Source organism: Blennius ocellaris (assembly GCF_963422515.1).
Source record: "Blennius ocellaris genome assembly, chromosome: 23".
Taxonomy (NCBI): Eukaryota; Metazoa; Chordata; class Actinopteri; order Blenniiformes; family Blenniidae; genus Blennius; species Blennius ocellaris.
In genome coordinates, this window is record NC_137672.1 from 13,701,409 (window position 1) to 13,724,902 (window position 23,494).

A 23,494-nucleotide genomic window follows, 5' to 3' on the forward strand; every position below is an offset into this window, starting at 1 on the left:
ATGTTTGGTCTAAATGCTTCCAGATCATAGCAAACATTTATGTCCATGGTGAAAACTTGACAGAGATGTAAATGTAGCAAACTGACTGTCTGACATGAAAATAAAAGTGATACAGACCGTCTGTGTATGTGTGTCTGTCTCTGACTTTTGTTCAAGCTTCAACACATCATTCAAAATGGGTTTCTTGATATTTCATGCTAAGAAGAGGAGGCTGTGAGCACCTTTCACTGCTGTTACCGACCGTGGCTCAGGTGGTAGAGTGGTCGTCTTTCGGAGTGAGAGGTCGGAGGTTCGATCCCAGTCTACACTGGTCTATGTGTCGAAGTGTCCTTGGGCAAGACACTGAACCCTAAATTGCTCCCAGTGGTCGACTAGCGCCTTGCATGGCAGCTCTGTCCCATTGGTGTGTGAATGTGAGCGTGAATGGGTGAATGACTGATATGTGAAGCGCTTTGGGACTGCACTCAGTGTGGTTAGAAGGCGCTATATAAATCTAGACCATTTACCACTCAACAACGCTTCCACGGTGACAATAAACGTTTATTCCTGGGATGTCCACAGTGGGTCCTCCATGGTTCAGGTCTCTCCCAGGTGCAGCATATCTGGTTACACCCGGAATGCTACAACTTTGAACATTGGAAATCATCTGAAAAACAAAGCAGATTTTCGTTAAAGTCTATAGATCCTGCCATGTCTTGTTTTTTTATGTGGTGACTGACAGTTAAGTTGGTTACTCGTGTAAATTGTTCTAAAGTCCATCTTCTCAATGTCCAACACACAGATTCATCTAGAGCCCTTTCATCTTTGCTGAAGTTTTTTGGTGCCACAGTGGGAAATGGAGTTTTTCCATGCTTATGGTAGGAATCAGGCTGGCACCTCTTCTGGGCCATAGTGGTGCCAGCCCATCGTTGAATTCCACCTGTGTCCACCACTCCCCCGTTGTCCTTGTCTGATCGTCTTGTCATCTTGTTACAACAAAACAAAGAACAAAACATGGAAAAACAAAAACTATGAAAAATGCAAAAATAAACTGGCTCTAAGTGTGCCAGGCTAAATCCACTAGATCCTGCACAAACTTCGACACAGCCACAATACCTGTCACCAAGACGGTCTAACCACAACTCTCCGCTCTGGAGCAGTCTCCAGAGTTTATATACCTGCTATATACCTTATTTCGGTCATGACCCATAGTTCATGACCATAGGTGAGGGTAGGAACGAAGATCGACCGGTAAATCGAGAGCTTTGCTTTTTGGCTCAGCTCCTTCTTCACCACGACTGACCGATACAACGTCCGCATAACTGCAGACGCTGCACCGATCCGCCTGTCGATCTCACGCTCCATCTTTCCCCCACTCGTGAACAAGACCCCAAGATACTTGAACTCCTCCACTTGGGACAAGGGCACTCCACCGACCTGGAGGGGGCAAGCCACCTTTTTCCGGTCGAGAACCATGGCCTCGGATTTAGAGGTGCTGATCCTCATCCCAGCTGCTTCACACTCGGTTGCGAACCGTGTCAGTGCACGCTGAAGGTCCAGGCTTGATGGGGCCAACAGAACCACATCATCCGCAAATAGCAGAGATGAGATCCTGTGGTCCCCAAACTGGACCCCCTCCGGCCCCCGGCTGTGCCTAGAAATTCTGTCCATATAAGTAATGAACAGAACCGGTGATAAAGGACACCCCTGCCGGAGGCCAACGTGCACTGGGAACAGGTCCGACTTACTGCCGGCAATGCGAACCAAGCTCCTACTCTGGGAATACAGAGACCAAACAGCCCTTAACAAGGGACCCCGGACTCCATACTCCCGGAGCACCCCCCACAGGACATCTCGGGGGACGCGGTCGAACGCCTTCTCCAGATCCACAAAACACATGTGGACTGGTTGGGCGAACTCCCACGAACCCTCAAGCACCTGGTGGAGGGTATAGAGCTGGTCCAGTGTTCCACGACCAGGGCGAAAACCGCATTGTTCCTCTTGGATCCGAGGTTCGACTAACGGCCGGACCCTCCTCTCCAGTACCCTGGAGTAGACTTTCCCGGGGAGAGGCTGAGGAGTGTGATCCCTCTGTAGTTGGAACACACCCTCCGATCCCCCTTCTTGAAGAGCGGGACCACCACCCCGGTCTGCCAGTCCAGAGGTACTGTCCCCGCCCGCCACGCGATGTTGCAGAGACGAGTCAGCCACGACAGTCCCTGCACATCCAGAGACTCAAGGAACTCTGGGCGAATCTCATCCACTCCTGGTGCCTTGCCACCGAGGAGCTTCACAACAACCTCGGTGACTTCAGCTTGGGTAATGGACGAGTCCACCTCTGAGAACCCAGCCTCTGCTTCCTCAATGGAAGACATGGTGGTGGGATTGAGGAGGTCCTCGAAGTATTCCTTCCACCGCCCAACGATATCCCCAGTTGAGGTCAACAGCTCCCCACTTCCACTGTAAACAGTGTTGGTGGAGAACTGCTTCCCCCGCCTAAGGCGCCGGACGGTTTGCCAGAATCTCCTCGAGGCCGACCGAAAGTCCTCCTCCATGGCCTCTCCGAACTCCTCCCAGACCCGAGTTTTTGCCTCCACCACAGCCCGGGCTGCGGCTCGCTTGGCCTGCTGGTACCTGTCGATTGCCTCGGGAGTCCTATGAGCTAACAGTGCCCGGTAGGACTCCTTCTTCAGCTTGACGGCATCCCTTACTTCCGGTTGCCACCACCGGGTTCGGGGATTGCCGCCACGACAGGCGCCAGAGACCCTGCGGCCACAGCTCCGAGCAGCAGCTTCAACAATGGAAGTGGAGAACATGGTCCACTCGGACTCAATGGCTTCAACCTCCCTTGGGATCTGTGAGAAGCTCTCCCGGAGGTGGGAGTTGAAAGCTATGCGGACGGAGGGCTCGGCCAGGTGTTCCCAGCAGACCCTCATAACACATTTGGGCCTGCCGAGTCTATCCGGCCTCCTCCCAGTCCAGCGCATCCAACTCACCGCCAGGTGGTGATAAGTTGACAGCTCTGCCCCTCTCTTTACCCGAGTGTCCAAGACACGCGGCCGGAGATCAGATGACACGACCACAAAGTCTATCATTGACCTCCGGCCTACGGTGTCCTGGTGCCACGTGCACTTATGGACACCCCTGTGCTCGAACATGGTGTTCGTTATGGACAAACTGTGACTAGCACAGAAGTCCAATAACAGAACACCGCTCGGGTTCAGATCGGGGAGGCCGTTCCTCCCAATCACCCCCTTCCAAGTCTCACTATCATTGCCCACGTGGGCGTTGAAGTCCCCCAGGAGAACAATGGAGTCCCCAGTTGGGGCACTATCCAGCACCCCTCCCAGGGACTCCAAGAAGGTTGAGTGCTCTGAGCTGCTGTTCGGTGCATAGGCCGAGACAACAGTCAGAGACCTGTCCCCTACTTTAAGGCATAGGGACGCAACCCTCTCGTTCACCGGGGTGAAACTCCAACACATGGCGGCTGAGCTGTGGGACAATAAGAAAGCCCACTCCAGCCCGCCGCCTTACACCGCGGGCAACTCCAGAGAAGTGGAGTATCCAGCCCCTGTCGAGGAGCTGGGTTCCAGAGTCCAAGCTGTGAGTGGAGGTGAGCCCGACTATATCTAGACGGTATCTCTCAGCCTCCCTCACAAGCTCGGGCTCCTTCCCCCCCAGCGAGGTCACATTCCATGTCCCAAAAGCCAGAGTCTGTGTCCGGGGATCGCGTCATCGAGGCCCCTGCCGTCGACTGCCACCCAATCCACACTGCACCCGACCCCTACGGCAGCCTCTGTAGGTGGTGGGCCCACAGGAGGATGAGGAGTGCCCTGGAATAGACTTTCTTGGGTAGGCTCTGATCCCCCTTTTTAAAAAGAGGGACCACAGTACTCACATAGTACTCATCCATGGTCTGTCCAACAGACCTTCATGACACGTTTGGGCCTTCCGAGTGTGTCCGGCCTCCTCCCCATCCAGCACATCGAACTCACCACCAGGTGGTGATCAGTTGACAGCTCTGCCCCTCTCTTCATCCCAGTGTCCAAGAAACCCTAGGCCAGAGGCCAATGATAGACTCTGTGGTCGTGTCATCTGATCTCCGGCCACAAACTCCTCGGGGTCAGCCCATCGTTGAATTCCACCTGTGTCCCCCCCTTCCCTGTTGTCCTTGTCTGATCATCTTGTCAATATGTCACTCATCTGTAGTTGGATCACACCCTCTGATCCCCCTTTTTAAAAAGCGGGACCACCACCCCAGTCTGTCAGTCCAGAGGTACTGTCCCCAACCAACACGCAACGTTGCAGAGATGTGTCAGCCACGACAGTCAATGCACATCCAGAAACATAAGTAACTCAAGGCGAATCTCATCCACTCCTGGTGCCCTACGACTGAGGAGCTTAGCAACTATCTTGCTGACTTCAGCTTGGGTTATGGACGAGTCTATCTCTGAGAATCCAGTCTCTGCTTCCTCAGTGGAAGATGTGATGGTGGGATTGAGGAGGTCCTTTAAGTATTCCTTCCACCGCCCGGCTACATCTCCGGTTGAGGTCAGCAGCTCCCCACCTCCACTGTAAACAGTGAAACATTGCTTCCCCCTCTTGAGGCGCCGGACAGTTTTTCTCAGAATTTCCTCGGGACCGACCGATAGTACTCCGCCATGGTCTGTCCAACAGATCTTCATGACACGTTTGGGCCTTCCGAGTGTGTCCAGCCTCCTCCCCATCTAGTGCATCCAACTCACCACCAGGTGGTGATTAGTTGAGAGCTCTGCCCCTCTCTTCATCCCAGTGTCCAGGAAACCCTAGGCCAGAGGTCAATGATAGACTCTGTGGTCGTGTCGTCTGATCTCCGGCCACAAACTGCCTTCTTTCCCTGGGTCAGCCCATCGTTGAATTCCACCTGTGTCCACCCCTCCCCTGTTGCCCTTGTCTGATCGTCTTGTCATCTTGTTGCCCGTTATTCCTTGCCTTAGACCATTTGTTCAGGTCCCAGCTGCCTTGACTGATGCCATGTTTTGCATTTATGATCTTTCAACCAGCTCCTCAGGATGCCAAGCCAATCCAAGGAAGGCACCCGGAATGCCACAACCCCATCTAGGTTTCTTTTCCACCAGCTGCCACTCATTTTCGGGTACATTCCCATGCTAGCAGATTTTTAGTGTCTCCATAGGAGGGGGTCGCCCTGCAGGATCTTTTCAGCACGGCATGAGGGACGTAATCCCTTCTGTAGCAGGTGAGGCTTTCGAAAGGGAGTGGATCTCGTTCAGCTGGGATTGACCCAAAGGCTATGTTTGGATCATTGGTTGTGTTTTTCGGAACAAGCAGTCCATATTTGGTTTTTAGAGTATCCTTGGTTCGGAGTAGCGATCTTTTATCTTGGTTTGAATATTGGAACTCCTCTGAAAAACAAAGCAGATTTTCGTTAAAGTCTAGAGATCCTGCCATGTCTTGGTTTTTTTATGTGTGTAGAGTGACAGTTAGGTTGCTTACTCATGTAAACCGTTCTGAAGTCTGTCTTCTCGATGTCCAACACCAGAGGTGGAGCCCTTTGAATTTTGCTGGCATTTTTTGGTGCCACAGTGAGACATGGAGTATTTTCATATTTATGGGAGGAATCAGGCTGGCACCTCTTCTGGTCCTTAGTTGTGCCAAGGTACGTATCTGCTTTCTGAGTAGCAGTGTCCTTCCTGAATATTATAACAGAAGTTTAGTGGAATGATAAACATTCAACATTGGGCAATATGAAGGAATTACAAGTCTGAGCTATACATTTTACTTACTGAAATGTTGTAACAACACTGCTTCCCTTTGGCTGGTTTTCCTTATAGCGGGAAGGAAGGCAGAACTTCTCCTGGTATTCCGTCTTCCTCTGTCGCCACCCCTGCTCTCTCTGAACTTGAGAACCCAAACTGAGTATTGAGACAAAATCAAAAGTTTAGTGTAATGATGAACCTTCAAGACTGGGCAATATGAAAGAATTATAACTCAGCTCTATATTTTACTAACCGAGAGGTTGTAACAATGCTGCTACCCTTTGGTTGGTTTTCCTGATAGCAGGAAGGAAGGCGGAACTTCTCCTGGTATTCCGTCTTCCTCTGTTGCCACCCCTGCTCTCTCTGAACTTGAGAACCCAAACTGAGTATTGAGACAAAATCAAAAGTTTAGTGTAATGATGAACCTTCAAGACTGGGCCATATGAAAGAATTAAAACTCAGCTCTATATTTTACTAACCGAGAGGTTGTAACAATGCTGCTACCCTTTGGTTGGTTTTCCTTATAGCGGGAAGGAAGGCGGAACTTCTCCTGGTATTCCGTCTTCTTGTCAGCTTGATATCTCAAACTGAGTATTGAGACAAAATCAAAAAGTTTAGCGGAATGATGAACCTTCAACACTGGGTAATATCGACGAATACTCAGAGCTCTCGATTTGACTTACCGGAGGATGTTTAAATTATAATTTGCATTCTGCAGAGGCATAAAATGTTGTTTTGCGGGTGGGTTAGCTGTCTTAGGAGAGGAAGGAAGTCGGAACCTCTCCTGGTGCTTTGTTTTTCTTGCCATCAATGGCTGTTCTACCCTCCTATCAGGACCCATCCTGAGTATTGACACAAAACCAAAGGTTTACTGGAATGATCAACCTTCAACACTGGGCAATGTGGAGGAATTAAAAACACAGAGCTCTAGATTTAACTTACGGAAAGATGTTAACACCACTGCTTGTTGGGTACCTCGCCAACTGCTGGGTCAAAGGCCCGGCCAACGGCAGGTCCCTTTTGTTGTGTTTCGTGTTCTCTCTTAATAACGGAATGCCGTTCTTCTGGCCCGAAGGAAGCTGGAACCGCACTCTGGCAAGAAAATATTTAGAAATAGTATCATATCGTTCACAAAGTTCCACTAATAAATACAATATGGGAAATAAATTCAAAGCATAATTTTGAATTTGAACGATGTGTTTCAAAAATGCAAATGCCAAGTAATTAAAACTTAAGTCAACCTCTTGTTCATGGTTCGTTTTGCCAAGTTCTGAAATGATTTGAAGGGAAGAAAGGCTTTTCCGGTTAACTAAAGGTTAAATTTGTGAGATGAAAGAGCTGTTGATGATGAAAAGGTGATGTCATTTTGATGATACATGACATCATCAACGAGCTCTCTTTATTGCTTTGATGACACATGACGTCATCAGCAAGGCCAAATTAGTGCCTGCTTTAATCTTGAGGGAACTCCCCCCCAAACTTTCAAATATATATTTCTGAAAGGATATGCCTTTAATGTAAATGTAGTACATTTTTTGTAGTTTTGATAAATGTATTTAATGCTGACATATTTTTAAGACATTAAAAAAAAGTAAATTTATGGTTCAATATCTGTGTTTCTCGTTCATGCTCATCTGTTAAATTCTATTTTGGCAGTCAAATTACGTCTGTTTGGGTCCTTTTCTGGCGATGAAACACAATTTTGTAAATCTTCACCTATGCCTATGGGAAGCCTATGAAACAAATCGAGTTTTCTCTAATGTTTTAAATCGTATCAAGCACGACGTACACTGCTCCACTGCCTTTACCACCGCTGGGAAGAGTCATTAAAATCAATGTCGTGCTAAGATTAGTCTGCCCCCTACAGGTAATCCCTGTACTTGTATCAAACAAGGTGCAAAAAAATTATCCAGCGATTTCACATAAAATTAAAGAAAGCCGAGATTAAAATGATCAAAGTTGCAGATTCCCAACTCAAAAAGAGGATTTGGTGTCTCCCAGTATCAGACGTACCAATGAGCTAAGATTTATAGCAGAATGGGATAAGAAGGATCCTTCCTGGACCTGGACCTGGACCTGGACCTGGACCTGGAAAAATCCCAGACATCTGCTTCCCTAATGGGTCTTCTATTCAGTAAGGATTACAAATCAGCCAGAGGCATCTGTGAGAACAATCACATAAAGCGCGGTTTGCAACACCAAAAGCTGAAGTGAGGACGAATTTAACAGCTTTACTGAACCCAATTCAAGAAATCCCTGGTTTCTTGTCTTAAGCAAGATTGATAAAGCTGAGATTATACAGAAAGGGCAAAAGGGTTTCATCTTTGTGCCTGAAATATAAAATATTTGTGGACTGAAGTTATTGCCTGTGATTCTGTTTTAGGCATGTTGGATGGATGTTGTACATAAGGAAAATAAAAAGTAGTATATTTCTGTTTGGAACATTTCTCTGTTCCTTGGGCATCAGAGTTGAGCCCTAATTGTTGGTACTCGCTCTAACAAACTGCAATCTTTTCAGAACAAACCTGCAGAGGGTGACCTTGTTCTCTCCTTGAATACTTGACTGTGGACTCCGTATTTTTTTGCTCAGCTGTTTGAAGTCATTTGTCTCTTCATAAAACCCACAACTCAATAAATATACTTGAGAGAATAAAAAACAAGAAACACAAAGGAATTTGCTTGTACATGTCTTCACTGGGAGAATGTTCACACCAGTCATATTTACATCTGTACAGATTTTTATTTTCCTTAAAAAACAAAACGAAAAAAAAAAGTCAAATGTCTACATGCATAGCAGCATTCCATATTATCTTAGGGGCTCCAGTGCAAAAAAACAGAGACAAAAACCTAATTAACTAAGAGACATTTAAAAAATAGAATTCCATGTTAATTCTCTTCCACAGTTGAAATCATGACGGCTCATTTGAGAGACTTTCAGTCTTCTTGGAAACGGATGTGCTTGTGAGCCTCCTTGGCTCGGGCGATGAGGATCTTTTCAGCTTTGGACGTGAGCTGAAGAGGGAGAAGGATTTCAAAACACAAACAAGGACGAGACGGCAGAAAGACAACAATATTAGGACAAATTGGATCGTGCTTTTAACACAGCGGTGATGAAATGGCTACAAGATGAGCAGATAATCTGCATGGATGAGCCGAGGTATTAGTTCCTATCTGAACACACAGGAATAGCTGCCTCTAAAATATGCACACTAAATCTCCAACAAAAGATTCTTTTGTATTCTCAATATGAAATATTAAAGTGTGCATGCTTGCTACGGTATAATATCACAGGTAAACCGGACACAGTAGAACTCAAGAGTATTTGTCTCAATGTTTGCTCACCTTTTCTGTTCCCCGTTTCTTTTCTCTTGGACGATTGAGTTTCACCTGCCGGTCCACCAAGATCTTCTGCCAGTACCTTTGTTCATGGTCACCTTCAAGAGGAATTAAACCAAAGTGTGGCAGAATTATTATCATTTCTGTTTTCTACGGTAATTCTGCTTGACTGTTGGGGTTGTGCCAGTACAAAGATGCCTGAATGAAACGGTCGTGGTTTTTAACTGCAGTTTTGAGCTGAAGCTCGTTAAATGACCCTTTTTTTGTCAGTGCCATCAAACCACTGCTGTAAATGGCTAAAACATTTTTTTTTTTTTTAAATGACATCAACAAGGACCAGTTGCTCAGAGGAGCATCTGTAGTGGAATTAATGTTGAAGTAAAAACAAATAAGGTGGTGTAAAGATATGAAGAATCCTGCAATGCACCTGCTGGCCCTTTAAATATATATATATTTTTTTTATCTTCATCAATTATGAAGAACAGAGAGCTGCCACGGACATCCATATCCTCCCCGTCATATGCATGGCACACATGTGGGCTTAGTGGAATATACACACACAGGCAGGCACACACACACGAAAATCTCACCTGAGAGAATTTCAAGTTTCCAGCTGTGCTGTTTCTGCAGTTCTGCTTTCACTCTGCAGACGGCTTTAGCTTCCTCCGGCGAGTGGAAACGGATGTGACCTTCAGCGTCTCCTTCCAAGAAGTCGACGTAGGCCACCGGAGAGATTCTGCTCAAGGCTTCCTACAAAGAAAAGAAGGAGAAAGGATATCAATGGTAGTTCTAACGCTTTGAAAAGAGCTTTCAGAACTTTCGGACGACGACAAGTCTCGTGAGGGAGGAACTGAGCTGCGCTTTACTTTGATAATCTTCCTTCCTGGTAACGGCTTGCTGTCGGTGATCTTCACGATGACTCCGCTGGTGAACTGGGGGCCCTGCTTCAGCTCCTTCTCTCTTCTGTTGTTCTCGGCTGCACAAACACACAAATAAACAAAACAATGTTACTCCTTCAAACAGGTTCAGTCTGTAATTCATCCTTAGTGCCTTATTTTTAGGATTGTGTGTATTTTAATGCAACGTGGCCTCGAGGTTCTTAAAAATGCCCCGTTTAATAAAATATGATATCATCACGGTCATGTTTGGCTTTCTTTAGACCATGATGACTGTCAACTCATCTGCCGATACACAACTTTTAAACCATGACGGAGGAAGTAGAACAGAAATGGACAAACACTAAAATATTCTTGCGGCAATGTGTTTGTTTTCTATTTTCTTTACTTTGAATTAGAATAAATAAACTAAGATTTCCGATTTATTTTTAACAACTAATTAAATACGTGCAGGTTAATAAAGAAGGCGGGTATTCGGATTCGGAAAGTCACAATAGTGCTTCAGATTCTAGTACAATGTCATGAATAAATAGGATTTAATGCTTTTAGGGAAAATCATTAGAAGTCAAACTGCAAAGGAAGTAATTATGGCTCTCATGATGTCATCTTCACTGCTGATAAATAACAGAGTGGATATTTTCAGTATGGAAAAGGAGGTTTTAAGTTTCACCAAAAAAAAAAAAAAGTTTGGGGATTGAAACGATATATATTGAGCGTCATTACATATAGAAACTTTTTTTGTTTCACATTGTGAAAACATCGAACGTCTTCCATGATTCTTTGAATTTGTATACTACACATTTTTATAGAAAGTCACCCTGTGCGTCTGGAGGCTGAGCATCAGTTTCCATTCCACTCTGGTGACGTCGGGGCTCCTTGTGATCAATTCTGGTGATGCACTTCTTCAGCGAGGCCATGCTGCGTTTCTGCAACCTCAAGTACTCATCCTTCAGCGCGAGCCAATCTTTCCTGTCATAGAAAAAAAAAAAAAAAAAAGGGGAAGAGGGTGTTCAGTAGGGTGCGTGTTAAGTTTCTCAAGTTATTTTAGTTCTGAAGGGGCTTTTATTGAATAAATCATCTGTTCTGGTGCATCAAAAAAAAAGAAAAAAAAAGGGATCTTACTTTGATAAAACTCGAAGTGGAATGACTTCTTCCCCGATTTTCAGTTTCTCTTTGTGCATCTTTTTTCTCTTCCTCTTTGCTTTGACAGTCGCATCATCTATGTTTTCCTTCCCCGTCTCAGGATCTCGCTGTGAGTCACTTTGAGTGGGTGAATCTAAAAGGGGAAATCACAGTGAACAAAAAGTACTTGTTGGGATATAAACATTTCCTCAAAGTCTGCTCCAACTTGAAGTAAGGGAAACGTAAACGTCTTCCTCGAAGGGATCGGCGGATCAAACCCTGCTCGGATGATGTACCTCTCTTTGTTGTTTCCCTCTCCAGCTCTGCAGATTTACTTTCACTGGTTTTTCTCATCTTTGATGGAACGTCACTTTCCGAGAGCTCTGCTGTCTGCGACCGCCGTCTTTTCTTCTCCGACAGTTTGCCCGGCGTCTTCTGAGTGCCGCCCAGCTCGGCTTCAAGCTTCTCCGCTGCGGACGTCTTCCTCTTCTGCACAGAGGGCTCGTCCTCCATCGCCTGCTCTTTCACGTCGCTGGCGGACGTCTTCACCGAGGCGCCATCTTTCTTTTTCTTCTTTTTGCGCTTTTTCTTCTCCTCCTCTTCACCTGCAGTGTGTAAATGTCAAAATGTCGATGCGCGATAAGAGGTCTCAGTCATGTCTTTTTGACAAGAGTTTTACCTGCTGCTGGATTGTCAGCCGCCAGAGGAAGCGCCTTCCCACTTAGAGTTTTGGGGAAAACCCCTGGTTTCCTGGGAGCATCTTCGGGAGGATTGTTCAGCATCTGTGTTAAACATCAACGTTTCCAATTACGATTTGCTTTCCCCCAAAAACTAAGCACCAACATCATACGAGTTGTAAATATATTCCAGGCAACATTCAAGAACTGTGGCCTCACCTCTATGGCTTTCCGCGCTTGCTCCTCCTCCTCAAACTCGACAAAGGCGAATCCCTTTGAGTCCCCAGACGACTTGTACCTGGGAATGCTGACGTAAACCACGTTCCCACACTTTGTGAAAACTCTTTCTATCCAGCTGTGTGTCACATCCTTGGGCAAAAGTTCCTGATGAACAAACAAAAGGTGGAAATTTCATATTTTGTGAGCCAATGAGAATATCAGAAAGAGGCCACATAACCCACAAATGAATTGGAAGCTGGCTCATTTGTCATATTTAAACTGTGAAAAGGAAATCCAACATGTATTACCACGTAGACTGTGCGGGTATCGACATTGTTTGGTACGTCTCCAACAGGAAGTTGGCGTCTTACTTTTGTCCCCTCCAAGTTGATCTGGAAGACAAAGAAATGCAACATGTTCATGTGACTGGAAACAAAGGTCTGATTGGTAAACTATGAAAACGTGTAAAAACAGCAATTTGATGTGATAAATAATTGGACAGTAGGTCCACATAATAACATGGACATGATGGAAGCTAGTTCTAGTTGTTGATGAAGAGGCCTGGACTACAGAGACTGGTGGTGGGGTTTGGAGGCCAAAAGATATTTTGTGGTGAGGGGAGGTTTGTAAATGATCACATGATGAACCAACACCAAGCAGCAGTACCTCAACGACAGATGAATTTCTCAGCGCTCTGGCAATCAGCTTTGTGTCAGTTGTCAGCTTCTTCATTCGATTGAAACTCGCCAACACAGATATATCCACATCTGCAAGAAATAACATAAAGAACACGAGCTAAGCCAAAAATCAAAACCAAAGTACTCAATGACAGTTGTGAATGTGGCCGTATATGTTCAACACAAACAGCCACTCACATCCATCGCTGGACTCGTCGATGAGATTCTTAAGAAAGCGGTCCTTGTGGAGGTTGACGTCCCCAAACCAGAACTCCACTTGCTTCTTCACGTCACCAAGCAACTGTTTGACACGAGACCTCTTCTTCTTCTCCGTCTCCTTCTCCTTCTCTTCCTTACTGCTGGACTGAGGAGCGACAACACTTGCTCTCCTTTCCGAGGTGATCATGGTGAAGACAGCACTGCCTCAGAGATCAACACAAAACACACTGTGACAAAGTTGCACAGAAATCTCACATATGCTCTTATTTTACTCTGTATTCGTCTGCAAGATCTGTTAATTGTATTATTGCATTTCAATGGTTTTTGTATTTTCTTTTTGTCAAAACAGTCCTTTAATAACTTTACTTTTTAGGTCAGTACTTTATATTACTCAAATTAATAATACATTACTCGAGATAATAATATTTCTTTTTTTATCATGCAACACAATGCAAAAGGAATGAACACAAGCCAAATCAATATAACTTTTTGCAAACAACACAACTTCTATAGATTTGCTGACAGTAGTTGGAGGAAAGTTTTCTAAAACATCTTTCACAAATAAGCACAGATCTTTAGTGTCTTTGTGCAGTACATTCCAACGAACCAGTTGCTCCAGCATTCATACTTTCGTCTTGCTAATGCTTAATCACAGACTATATCTAACTAATGATTTTCTTGTTGGTATGGCTTCATGGAGAGTCTTTCAGACATGCGACAACATTTACAGTGTTATACAGTAAACATGCTACCAATACTATTATAACTTGACGCAATGAATTAATATGAGCTCTGCTTGCCGATGGATGACTGCATCTGTGTTAACGCAAGCTCGCCTTGCTAAATGTTTACAAGCCACACAAAGAACTCAATGAGGGGTTATAACATGCACGGGACATCTGAAGGACGACGAAACTCACCCGACTGTAAATGAGAAAACGCGTCAAGTCCGGCGCTGCATTCACAAAATAATCAGATATAATAAGAAATAGCGGGCTAACTTCTGCTGAACGTCATTGCGTCGTGTCGGATGATGTCGCAGAGTATTTGCGTCATCAAGAGTGACCCAACTTCCTGTGAATTACAAAAACGTTTATTTAAAAACCCGATGCACGTTTGTGATTTCGACTTTTAATTATATATCCACTTCCGAACTCAATTATGATCATGATTTTAAATAATAACTCATTTTACTGACATGACTGGTTGATTGAGGTATTTGTATTGCGGATTTCATGCTCGCTTCCATGGCCGGTTAGCTCAGTTGGTTAGAGCGTGGTGCTAATAACGCCAAGGTCGCGGGTTCGATCCCCGTACGGGCCATCATACTTTTTCTGTAACATTCCTCCTCTGCTAATGAATAACACATACACTGTCTTTTAAACATATTTATTGGAGGTCCTATATCTATAAAAGTCATAAATAATATATTGGAATTGCAATTTTCAGTGGCACCAAACTATATATAAATAAATCAGGCTATGACCATAATATGTCTATGTGCACAATGTGAATAACAATAAAGTGTGTACAGTCGTCACACTTTATTGGTGGAGATATATGTACAGCATGAATGTATAGTAGTGCAATGCTGTGAATGTAATTTAGTTTACTTCACTTTTCTGTATTGTCTTCCACATAACAGTTTGAAAGTCACATTTCACATAGAGCTTATTGTGCAGAGTTGGTGCTGTCTGCGTCACAGGTCCAAAATTTTCTCAAACTTTCGAAGTTTCCTGCACATGTCATCCTCGGTGCAGCTCTCGATCCTGCTCTTGATCAGCTGTGACAGCTTAGTGTAGAAGGTCATGACCCACTGCATTTCCAAGCACTGGGCCGAGAGGTTGCACACTTTGTGGAGAAACATCACCAGCTTCTCGTTGCTGTTCACCTCACACCGTCTGAAGACCCACTCCCCCCATCCTTCCCAAGTACCATCATCTGTGAAACTCACAGTGATGCTTTCCTGGTTGAGCACGGACTGTGGCCCCATGTCAGTCAAGTCGTTCCATATGGCTCTGTAGTTAAAAACAAAAACAAATGCCTCAGAGGAAATTTTTTTTTAATTGATTAAATTAAAAGCTAAATTAAAAATTTACTCACACAGCTCTGGTCAGTGGGTGTGGGATTAAGTCACTGAGTCCCAGTAGGCCTCGGTAACTAACTCTGTTTCCTTCCATCCTGTGAGAGCACATAGGCAACACTATTTCAATTAGACTTACATATTTTACAAATGAATAAAAAACTAAAACACAATAACTATATTCTGCCATTATGCCCTCAACTTAAAAAAGATTACTAATATGAATAATCCTTTTCATTCCAATGATAAACAACTTTCAGTTCCTCTAAACACATGGTGTTAAATGCCAGTTGTGCAAGTTTCTTACCACAATTCCTCAAGCTTTTTTTTCACCGCTATTGCATTAGAAAGAACTAGTATTTCATCGTCCCCGATGTTCGACCACCCGAGACTGTACAAGAAACAAAAAGTGTCACCAAATCTGTGTTGATCTTAAGAGGTTTTTACACAAGTTTGTAAGAGTTTGTCTTTTCAAATCCGTATTTCCTGATTGTCAAAACCTCGGGTAAGTATCTTACCCGAGGTGTGTGAGCGTCTCTGACTCCTGCAGCACATCTGCAATGACCTGCACTGAGTCCATACTGAGGTTGTTTTCTCCAAGCCTTGAATTGTAATAGTCAGAGGAAAAAACCTTTTATTTAATATTTTGTCACATGAGAGGGCACACAGCAGCAGGAACTGAAATGCTTGAGGATTACGTGACTTCAGGTGTAAAATATTTGTACCTGGAACTCACCAAAGTCTCTCGCACCTGAGCAGCAGTGGTTGAATGTCTCTAAGAGCATCAGTGCTCACTCCAGTCCCTGTCAGATCCAGCTCTGATATGTTTCCCTTTGTGAGGTTAAGGAAGTACTTGATGGCGTTGTAGTCCATCTGAGAGAGCGTTTCATCGCTCACGTTAACTCGCAGTGATGTTGGCTGCACGGCAAGTGCTAATGAAGGGTCCTGCTGCTCAAACATGCAGTGGATGTGGTTGAGGATATGGCCTCCATTCTGACACAGTGTTGTCAGCTCTGTGATGATTTTATTACGATATAAGTCCACTTTGTCTTCATGGCAACACAACCCCACTTGCCTCAACAGGAAGTTGGTATTGCGTTCAGAGAGAATTCCCGACAGGAAGCGATTGAAGAGGTCCAAGTGTCCGCCGCTTGTTACTTCTCCGGGACCCGGAGTGCGCTGCAGCTCGTCCAGTAAAAGGTGATCAGTTACAGCACAGTAGAGCGCGGCAAAGAACTCTTGAATAGTCAGATGAGCGAAGGAGAAAACCTCCTCAGTGTAGCCGGGCTCTTGTGCAACCGTCGTGTCAAGAAAGGTACTGATGAGACTGCACTTGTCTAAGGCGGCGACGTCACGGTCGCTGCTGTAGAAAAGAGTTTGATGTTCCATCAGTTTCTGGAAGGCGAGTCTCCCCAGCTGTAGTACGACATCAGACAGATGCTGGAGGGTTCCCGCTCGTCGGTCTTGCGTTTCGGCTCTTGTTTGGGTGTGAGAGCGAAGCAAAGCCACCAGATACTGCACATAGATATCCGTCATGGTCTTGGGCCTTTCTTCATAGACATCCTTGCTTTCGAGGATGCAGCAGACAATGCAGCAAAACGCAGGTATGTAGCACAGTGTCAGCATCAGCTCATTTTCTAGCACCACCTTGAACATTCGGTCAGCAGTTGCACAGTCCTGAAAATAACGAGAGAAGAAATCTTGAACTTCGTCCAGAGAGAAGCCGGCGATGAGCACGAAGCGGTCGACGCAGCCCACGGGGATGTGGCCAACGGCTGCGGGGCGAGTCGTGAGCATGACAGAGGCCTCTGGTAGCAGCTCCCCTTGCATCAAGCTCTGAAAAATCTCCTTCACCTCTGCCTCTTCATCAGGTTCGCTCACAAACGCGTCGTCGTCGCAGCCCCTGTAATGTCTGAACTCGTCAAAGCCATCCAGGATAAGCAGCAGTCTTTCATCATTAGCCAAGATGTTATCCAGTTCTTTCGCAAGGTGTCTGTTTTTACGCAAAATCAGCTCTCTTAAGTTTGTGGGTTTGTCAATTAGGTTCAAGTCTTTGAAGGTCATGTGGATGATGAAGTCGAAAGCCGTGTGGCCCTTGTTTCCTCCAAAGTCAAAAAGCATCTTTTGCACCAGGATTGTCTTTCCAATTCCCGCCACGCCAGTCACCAGAACCTTTTTCACCCGACGCTTCGTATTTGCACTTGAAAACAGTTCATCTGGTGTGATTTTCTTGTGCACAACTGACTTCTGCTGCATCGAGAGTCGCTTTTGTCCAAAAGTAAGAACCTCGTGTCTCTTAATCTCTAAGGCCTGGTGTCCGTCTACCAGCAGGAGGTTGACGTAATGTTCAGAAAAAATGATTTTCTCTCCGTGTCGGGTGTTGTAGAAGAGCATGCTCTCACTCCGACGTCTGAGGACGTCCTTGTGCTTTTGTTTCAGTTTGTGGTAATCTGCAAAAGAATACAGGTTTATTTCATTGTTTTCACTCTAAAGTGCAACAAACTATCCACTTTTAATGCTAATAATGAAAATAATAAAGCCTAAAATAATGTATTTTATTTAAAGCAGCTTTCAAAGCATGAGAATGACTATTACAATAAATAAAAGCAGTGATGAGGCTGTGGATAAGGACAGAAGTGAATAATAATGCAACTCAAGCATCATTGCCCATCCAGAAAGTATCTTCAGTGTACTCACGACACTTGTGGCTTGATTTGCATACCTTTAGAAGGAGGCTCATCTGTGTTCACGTCTTTCAAGTGCTGGTTTCTGGCAGAGAGAAAAATGCTGGCTGCCTCCTCGCCTTTACACTCCAGGGTATCCAGCACCTTCCTCACTCTGGCCCGGGGCCCAGGCAGACCCAGCACTTCCTCACGATCGTCTCGAGTAAACACCTCCCTGCTCACCAAAACATCCAGCAGAGAGTCAATCTGTCCCTCCAGTTCATCCACAAGAGAAACCCGCAGCACCCTCAGTGCAGCCAAACAATCCAAATCACTTTTGTCCACCATAACTAATGTGAAATAATCCTCGCAACGACTCAAGGCAAGTTTAGTTCCGACGGCCTGATGGGCCAGTTTTAAGTCCTGAGGGATCTTGAGGATGCTTGTTCTCCTTGCAGACCTGAGCAACTGTACATGCTATTAGAAAATGAGGAAGTGCATATTTCTGCTTGTGGGAAGTTGTGCGGACGACAGCACCATGCTGAAATCCTGCTCATCAAGCTTGTGGTTGAACTGTGCATTGCTACTGGGTGGAGTATTATGTTTGATATTATCACATATCAAAATCGACCTGATCAGTATGAGCAGTCCCACAGAATAAAAGGGAATTTTATTATGAGAAAGTATGAAAGAAAGAAAAAAAGAAAATGACAACCAGTGAATTATAAAAAGGAATGTATTTGGTTTTATTTGATGATAAAAAGCAACACATCATGTCACCAGCAGAGGGTTCCTGTAGCAATGCACACCAAACAGCTGCAGGGAAATCAATGCTCAAACCCCAACCCTGTAAATATATACAACACTATGCACAAGAACTCACGTGGAAATAAATACAACAACAAAATGAATATCTACATAACTTAAGAGCATAAGCAATATATTTATGATATTTTCCAATTATTATTTCACATAACTGCACCTTAGTTAACAGGTCGAGTCGCCCCCTGCCGACGTCCACTTTGGACTTGACGGGGAAGCTTTCGACAATCTAGGACACAACATGAAAAGTGCAAACCCTGCCTATCTGGCACACTAATGTAAGAATGGTACATTAATAAAGAGCTTTACAAAATTCTCTACAGTAACATTTACAATGACGTTTCACTAAGATTGAAATTTGCCCAAAAATGTAACAACACAAGAACCGTCAAAGGTAAAAGCTGGGTTTTTTTTATCACTGAAATGCCAAACCAGTGAAAGGAATACGATTTTGTGGTTGGGTTGAACCGCAACTTGATCTAATATCATGATGCTCATCTCATGTTTAAATCATGTAATGTCATACAGTGGTTAGAGGGACGATTGATAAGTATCATCAAGAACTATTACAACAACCTAAACGTTACAAACTCGAGAGAAATAAATCAAACCCTTCAAGCCATGTTCTTAACAAGGACTTGGATGGGTTTTAAGTGCAAAATAATTTTGTTTTTACCCAAAAACAATATTTGCTTGAGTAAAACACTTCCCATAGTGCAAACCACGCAAAAGAAATCATTGTCTCACTTCCTATTCTGTGTGGTTGATACACCTGCGAGCCAGATTCCTTCCCCTGGAACAATGACTGTGGTCAACATGTGCTAAATGTAGATCTCACATGCTTGATACCAAATGTTGAACATTAACTATGTGTTTCTAGTAACATTAAACTACTCCCCATTTTTAAACAGCTTTGATTTTATTTTTCGGTTAAAATTCTTATTTTTTTATATGTAAACAAAATCTCATTTATAACATTGAAAATATTAAACTGCTGTGGTGACTGTCGCGATAAAGAAACACATCTTTCCAGTGGTTATCTCAAGGCTAGAGGATTTCTGTGTCATGACGTTAATCAATAAAAAAAAAATACAATTCTATTTTATACCTTGGATCTGTGCCTGTGTGGGATCGGATGTAGAATTTACCGATAACATCTGCTGTGTATGTAGTGATGGAGGTATAGGAAGACATGATGCACTTTTGTTTTTTCAAAAATCCTAGAAACTTACTACTCATTGAAGGGGATCACCCGAATGTCGTTGCTTTTCATCTCTCAAGTTCCCCTTTTATAGCCAAAACACGTGGTCACCACAGATTATTACTGCCCACAGGGGGAAAAGTTTCTCAAGTTTGCTTAATTTAGAAAGTAGACCTGTTGAACTTCAGTTTTTCTCTGAAAGAAACTGAAGCCTTCATCAACAGCAATGTCCTTCCTTTCAAATTGAAAGAAAATTGGCATCTTTGAGGAGGGCCGATCAAAACCACAAACCAAACAGTCCTTCACACTCAAGTGTTCCCATCAAAGGCCGATCTTGAAAGAGCTTGGCAGGTGTGAGGACGGGGAGTGGAGGCTTCAAGTCTCCGTTGGCGCGTCCCTCTTGACGTCTCCAGGTTTTCCTCGGTTGCCGCTCGCGTCCGTCTCCTCAGGTGTTTCGACAGGAGTGACAGCAGCGGCTTTTGAATTGGGGCAGCGGGCAAAGCTCCAGCTGTCGAACTTTCTCACAGTACCTCGTGCTGTCTCTGCAGTCGCCTGCTGGAACCGACAGTGGAATACACATTGACAAAGCACAAATCTTTCCAAGATCAAGCAGCGAGGACGTCTGTGCAGATCTGTACACGAGGATACTTTCATCAGTGTGGTGAACCTCCGAAATGTCATTTTCTGCCACCGAAACCAACAGAGGTTTGAGGAGTTTTGTTTGCACTGGCATGGTAAAAAAAACTAAAAGAAAAACATGGCAAGTACAATCTTTCATCTCCCAATGAGGTCTGTTCGGTCTTTCAAATTAACAAGCATATGACTTGTGGGAATATCTGATACCTCAGAGACTGTAAAAAGATAATTGTTTAGTGCTTTAAGTACCGCAAGTGAAATTCCTTCTGACTAGTTTCCCCATCACAATAGCGCTACACATCTTAAGAGAAAAATACTTTCAAACCTCATCATGTGAAATGAAAGCTACGAGTGTTATGAGTTGCGGCTTTCGGCAGCAAACACTGCAAAACTGGCTTTCAATTCTTCATTTTCCTTCGGTTCAAATATCAGGTTTTTTTTTTTCTTTCACTAGTTTATTGAGCGCTAGACCTCAAAAATTATGTTATTCATGTGCAAGTTATGGCAACAAGCGAGTGATGAGGTTATTTTACCACAAAATAATGCTTCTCAGAGGGAATTCAGTACACTGCAGTGACTATGGTGTACAATATATAATAAATAGAGTCATTTTATTTCAAACCAATATTTCTAAATAAACCATTTTAGTCCACGAGTGCAGATTTTTTTCCTCACCTCTCCCACACGACAGAATGTTGCAGCGCTGCCAGCTGGGAGGCCGAGGCCTCCACATGCAGTGGTGGTCTCTTGTGGCCTTGCCGGTCCGATGATGGATGCAGGTCACCTGACGGGACTGGAAACCATGGCGACCACAGGAGGCGGTGCACTGCGTCCATGGGCCTACGCGCCATTGGAGAGCGCACATCTCTGTGGAGCAGTTCTTCACAGAGCTCGGCCTAACGACACAAACACACATGATAAAAAGCTCCGGATTTGTCCATTAAACACGAGATGTTTCAGCAATTAGGTAAAATCACTCAACAATCCTTCATAATCTGATAGTTGCATTTACCTCTGGAGCCCGCTGCAAGTCCTATAGGGGACTTTGGTACCGTTTGTGTCTTGGCAATAAACATGTCGGTGCTGTGTAGCCAAGCTCGGACCCACGCACTGGCCATGACACTAAAACAGAACATTCAATCAGAATTACAAATTCGAGCTTATTTTTCTTTAAAGCAATTTGATCTCAGTAAAGTTCACATTTTAAAAGCTTAAGGGAACGTGGACTCACCGGCCCCCAGGAGGTTGTGGCCCATCTGGCACAGGGCAATATGTTACATAGCCTGGTGTCAGAGGGTCTCTTCCCCATTACCAGGCACTGCTGACTCTCTACCTCTCTCCACCTGCCTTCAGGGCCTCTTAAACAGTGGACAATCCGAGTTTGGGATCCGCCGCCGCAAGATGTAGAGCACGATGACCAAGGGTCCACCCGCCACCTGATCCAACCACAGAGTCAGTCGACCAAAACTCCGCCAGTGAATATTCACACCAGTGATGTGAAAGTATGCAGCTGCTATGGGCCGTATTAAACAGCAGTAATGTAGTACAGAAGACAAACCTCAGGGGGCAGACTTGTCCTTGACAAAGCTCAGCTGACAGGCTGCTGTTTCTCCTCTCTTTAACGCCTGAAAAAACAGGAGCGAACAAATCTGAGCGGTGGTTTATCCAGAACCTTTTGCCTGGTGTGGCCAAAAAAAAGACCACAGACCCAGAGGCAGTGGCATTGAATGACCAAGCTATTAATACAAATGTTCAATATGTTCAACTCTTATGGAGACAAATCAGATGACTTGAGTGATTATCATGTATGAGATATTATTCTATTAAGGGCTGTTGTCTCTTTTGTCTTTTAGCCCAAGTCCTAATATTAACTATATATCAGCAGATCAGAAGAATCAATAATTTATTTGAGGTCGTAGGAATCACAATGTGACAAGACATCAATTCATCTTCTATACAACTTTGTCCAGTTCAGTGGCGTCTGGAGTAAATTTTCTGAATAATAAAGCAGATTTAAAGAAAATGGGGACGTATCTACACGGTTAAGTTCAGGGTGTGATTTTCTGGGTGTGATAGAAGGAATAGACCGTCCATCTGGACTACATGTCCCATTTTCAGAACCTTAATTTAACTGGAAGGAGGGAATGAAATGGCTCGTCCACCAGCAGACACTTCTAATAAATGTACTTTTAGAATCCAACTACAGCAGAGCTCACTTTTCACGCAAACAGGGTGAAACACATGCAAATAACTTGTCCCTTACCAAGTAGTAGGTAAATTCGATTCAACGTTTAATTTTTTTTCAATAAAACACATATCATTGATGGTTATGATAATTCTCTGCAACCAACAACACCTGAAACATTTACTAAGGTCAACATTACATTATTATGACAATGTTGCTGAATTTTCTGCTAAACACTACAGTTACATCTTTACCACATATTAGTGGATACACCTGTTTATTTTCAAAATAAGATGCAATCAATAAAATTTAGTCTTCCACGTCGTCAAAAAGGTTTCTGGTTTGTGTTTTCACAAGGCCGATGTCCTCCTCAGAGTAAGTCTGTTTTCACCGCAAAGCCAGGAATAAATTCCATTTCTAATTCAGTTCCTTGTCAAGTTATTCAGACTGTGGACTAAACTTTTTCTTCTTACAGTTTATCCCTAAAATGCTCATGAGTGCATCCCTCATGTTGGCTTTAACTGAACCAGAATTGGAAATATAGGAAAATACAGTCGGGATATTTTTCAGCACTTTTAAGCCTCTTTATCCTTTCCATTTAGATTAGCTGAATGGGTTACATCCACTTAATCCTCCTTGAAACATTGCCTGGAACCTCTAATTGTTGCCGTATGGGTCTGGAAAGTGCTGGAGAATCAGGAAACCCGCCGTGATGGCGCTTTGATGAGGACGAAGCAAGTCTGGGGCTGATCGCGTTTTAACGAGACGAAGGTACTGCGTGATGCCCCGGACATTCTCCATCACTGAATCAGAGGAGAGATATCTCCTCTGATTCAGTTAAGGGGAAACTTAAAAAAAAAAAATCTGCCTGCATATGTGCGTCTATGGTTACTCTTGTGTCTGCGTGTTTCTCATCTTAAAAAAATGTTTTCCCAGAAGCTCTCAGTCGAAACCGCAGAAGAACACAAATTAGTGTAAACTGAATACATAAAAGTTAAATAGGGTATGCTAAACTCAACATTA

The 23,494-nt window shown here is 44.2% G+C and overlaps 3 protein-coding genes across 5 annotated transcripts in view; all 3 read right to left on the reverse strand.

Moving 5' to 3' along the window:
- Positions 1-8,553: 8,553 nt before the first annotated feature.
- Positions 8,554-13,900, reverse strand: larp7 (La ribonucleoprotein 7, transcriptional regulator). Its single transcript, XM_080518944.1, has 13 exons — positions 13,802-13,900; positions 12,861-13,081; positions 12,652-12,752; positions 12,294-12,377; positions 11,986-12,150; positions 11,769-11,871; positions 11,386-11,694; positions 11,090-11,243; positions 10,785-10,936; positions 9,938-10,047; positions 9,662-9,821; positions 9,078-9,169; positions 8,554-8,747 (listed from the first exon to the last, which is right to left on the reverse strand). Exons 2-13 carry the CDS (start codon positions 13,066-13,068, stop codon positions 8,670-8,672), a joined length of 1,716 nt encoding a protein of 571 aa, XP_080375070.1. The 5' UTR covers positions 13,069-13,081; positions 13,802-13,900; the 3' UTR covers positions 8,554-8,669.
- Positions 13,901-14,580: 680 nt separating this feature from the next.
- On the reverse strand, positions 14,581-17,975 carry LOC308147290 (NACHT, LRR and PYD domains-containing protein 3-like; the record flags this gene model as incomplete). The annotated part of the gene is made up of 6 exons (XM_080519397.1): positions 14,581-14,899; positions 14,985-15,062; positions 15,272-15,355; positions 15,483-15,566; positions 15,701-17,414; positions 17,687-17,975. The coding sequence occupies 6 exons, from the start codon at positions 17,973-17,975 to the stop codon at positions 14,581-14,583; spliced, it is 2,568 nt and encodes an 855-aa protein (XP_080375523.1).
- A 370-nt stretch (positions 17,976-18,345) lies between these two features.
- LOC308146933 (ADAMTS-like protein 1) overlaps positions 18,346-23,494 on the reverse strand; it is a 91,068-nt gene continuing 85,919 nt past the window's right edge. For 2 of the 3 annotated variants that reach the window (XM_080518939.1, XM_080518941.1), the window contains 5 exons: positions 21,845-21,911; positions 21,518-21,722; positions 21,299-21,408; positions 20,962-21,182; positions 18,346-20,205 (listed from right to left, as the gene is read on the reverse strand). In XM_080518939.1, coding sequence (XP_080375065.1) covers positions 20,096-20,205; positions 20,962-21,182; positions 21,299-21,408; positions 21,518-21,722; positions 21,845-21,911 — 713 coding nt within the window. In that variant the 3' untranslated portion in view covers positions 18,346-20,095. The remainder of the gene's footprint in view (positions 20,206-20,961; positions 21,183-21,298; positions 21,409-21,517; positions 21,723-21,844; positions 21,912-23,494) is intronic. The other variant, XM_080518940.1, reaches the window with a different exon arrangement.

Bases quoted from the DNA above. Each gene is read 5' to 3' on its own strand.
- larp7 (XM_080518944.1), bottom strand. From the start codon at position 13,068: ATGATCACCTCGGAAAGGAGAGCAAGTGTTGTCGCTCCTCAGTCCAGC. The intron at 12,753-12,860 runs GTGAGTGGCTGT...TATTTCTTGCAG, and splicing joins CGACGAGTCCAGCGATGGAT to ATGTGGATATATCTGTGTTG. The intron at 9,822-9,937 runs GTAAAGCGCAGC...TTTTCTTTGTAG, and splicing joins CAGGAAGGAAGATTATCAAA to GAAGCCTTGAGCAGAATCTC.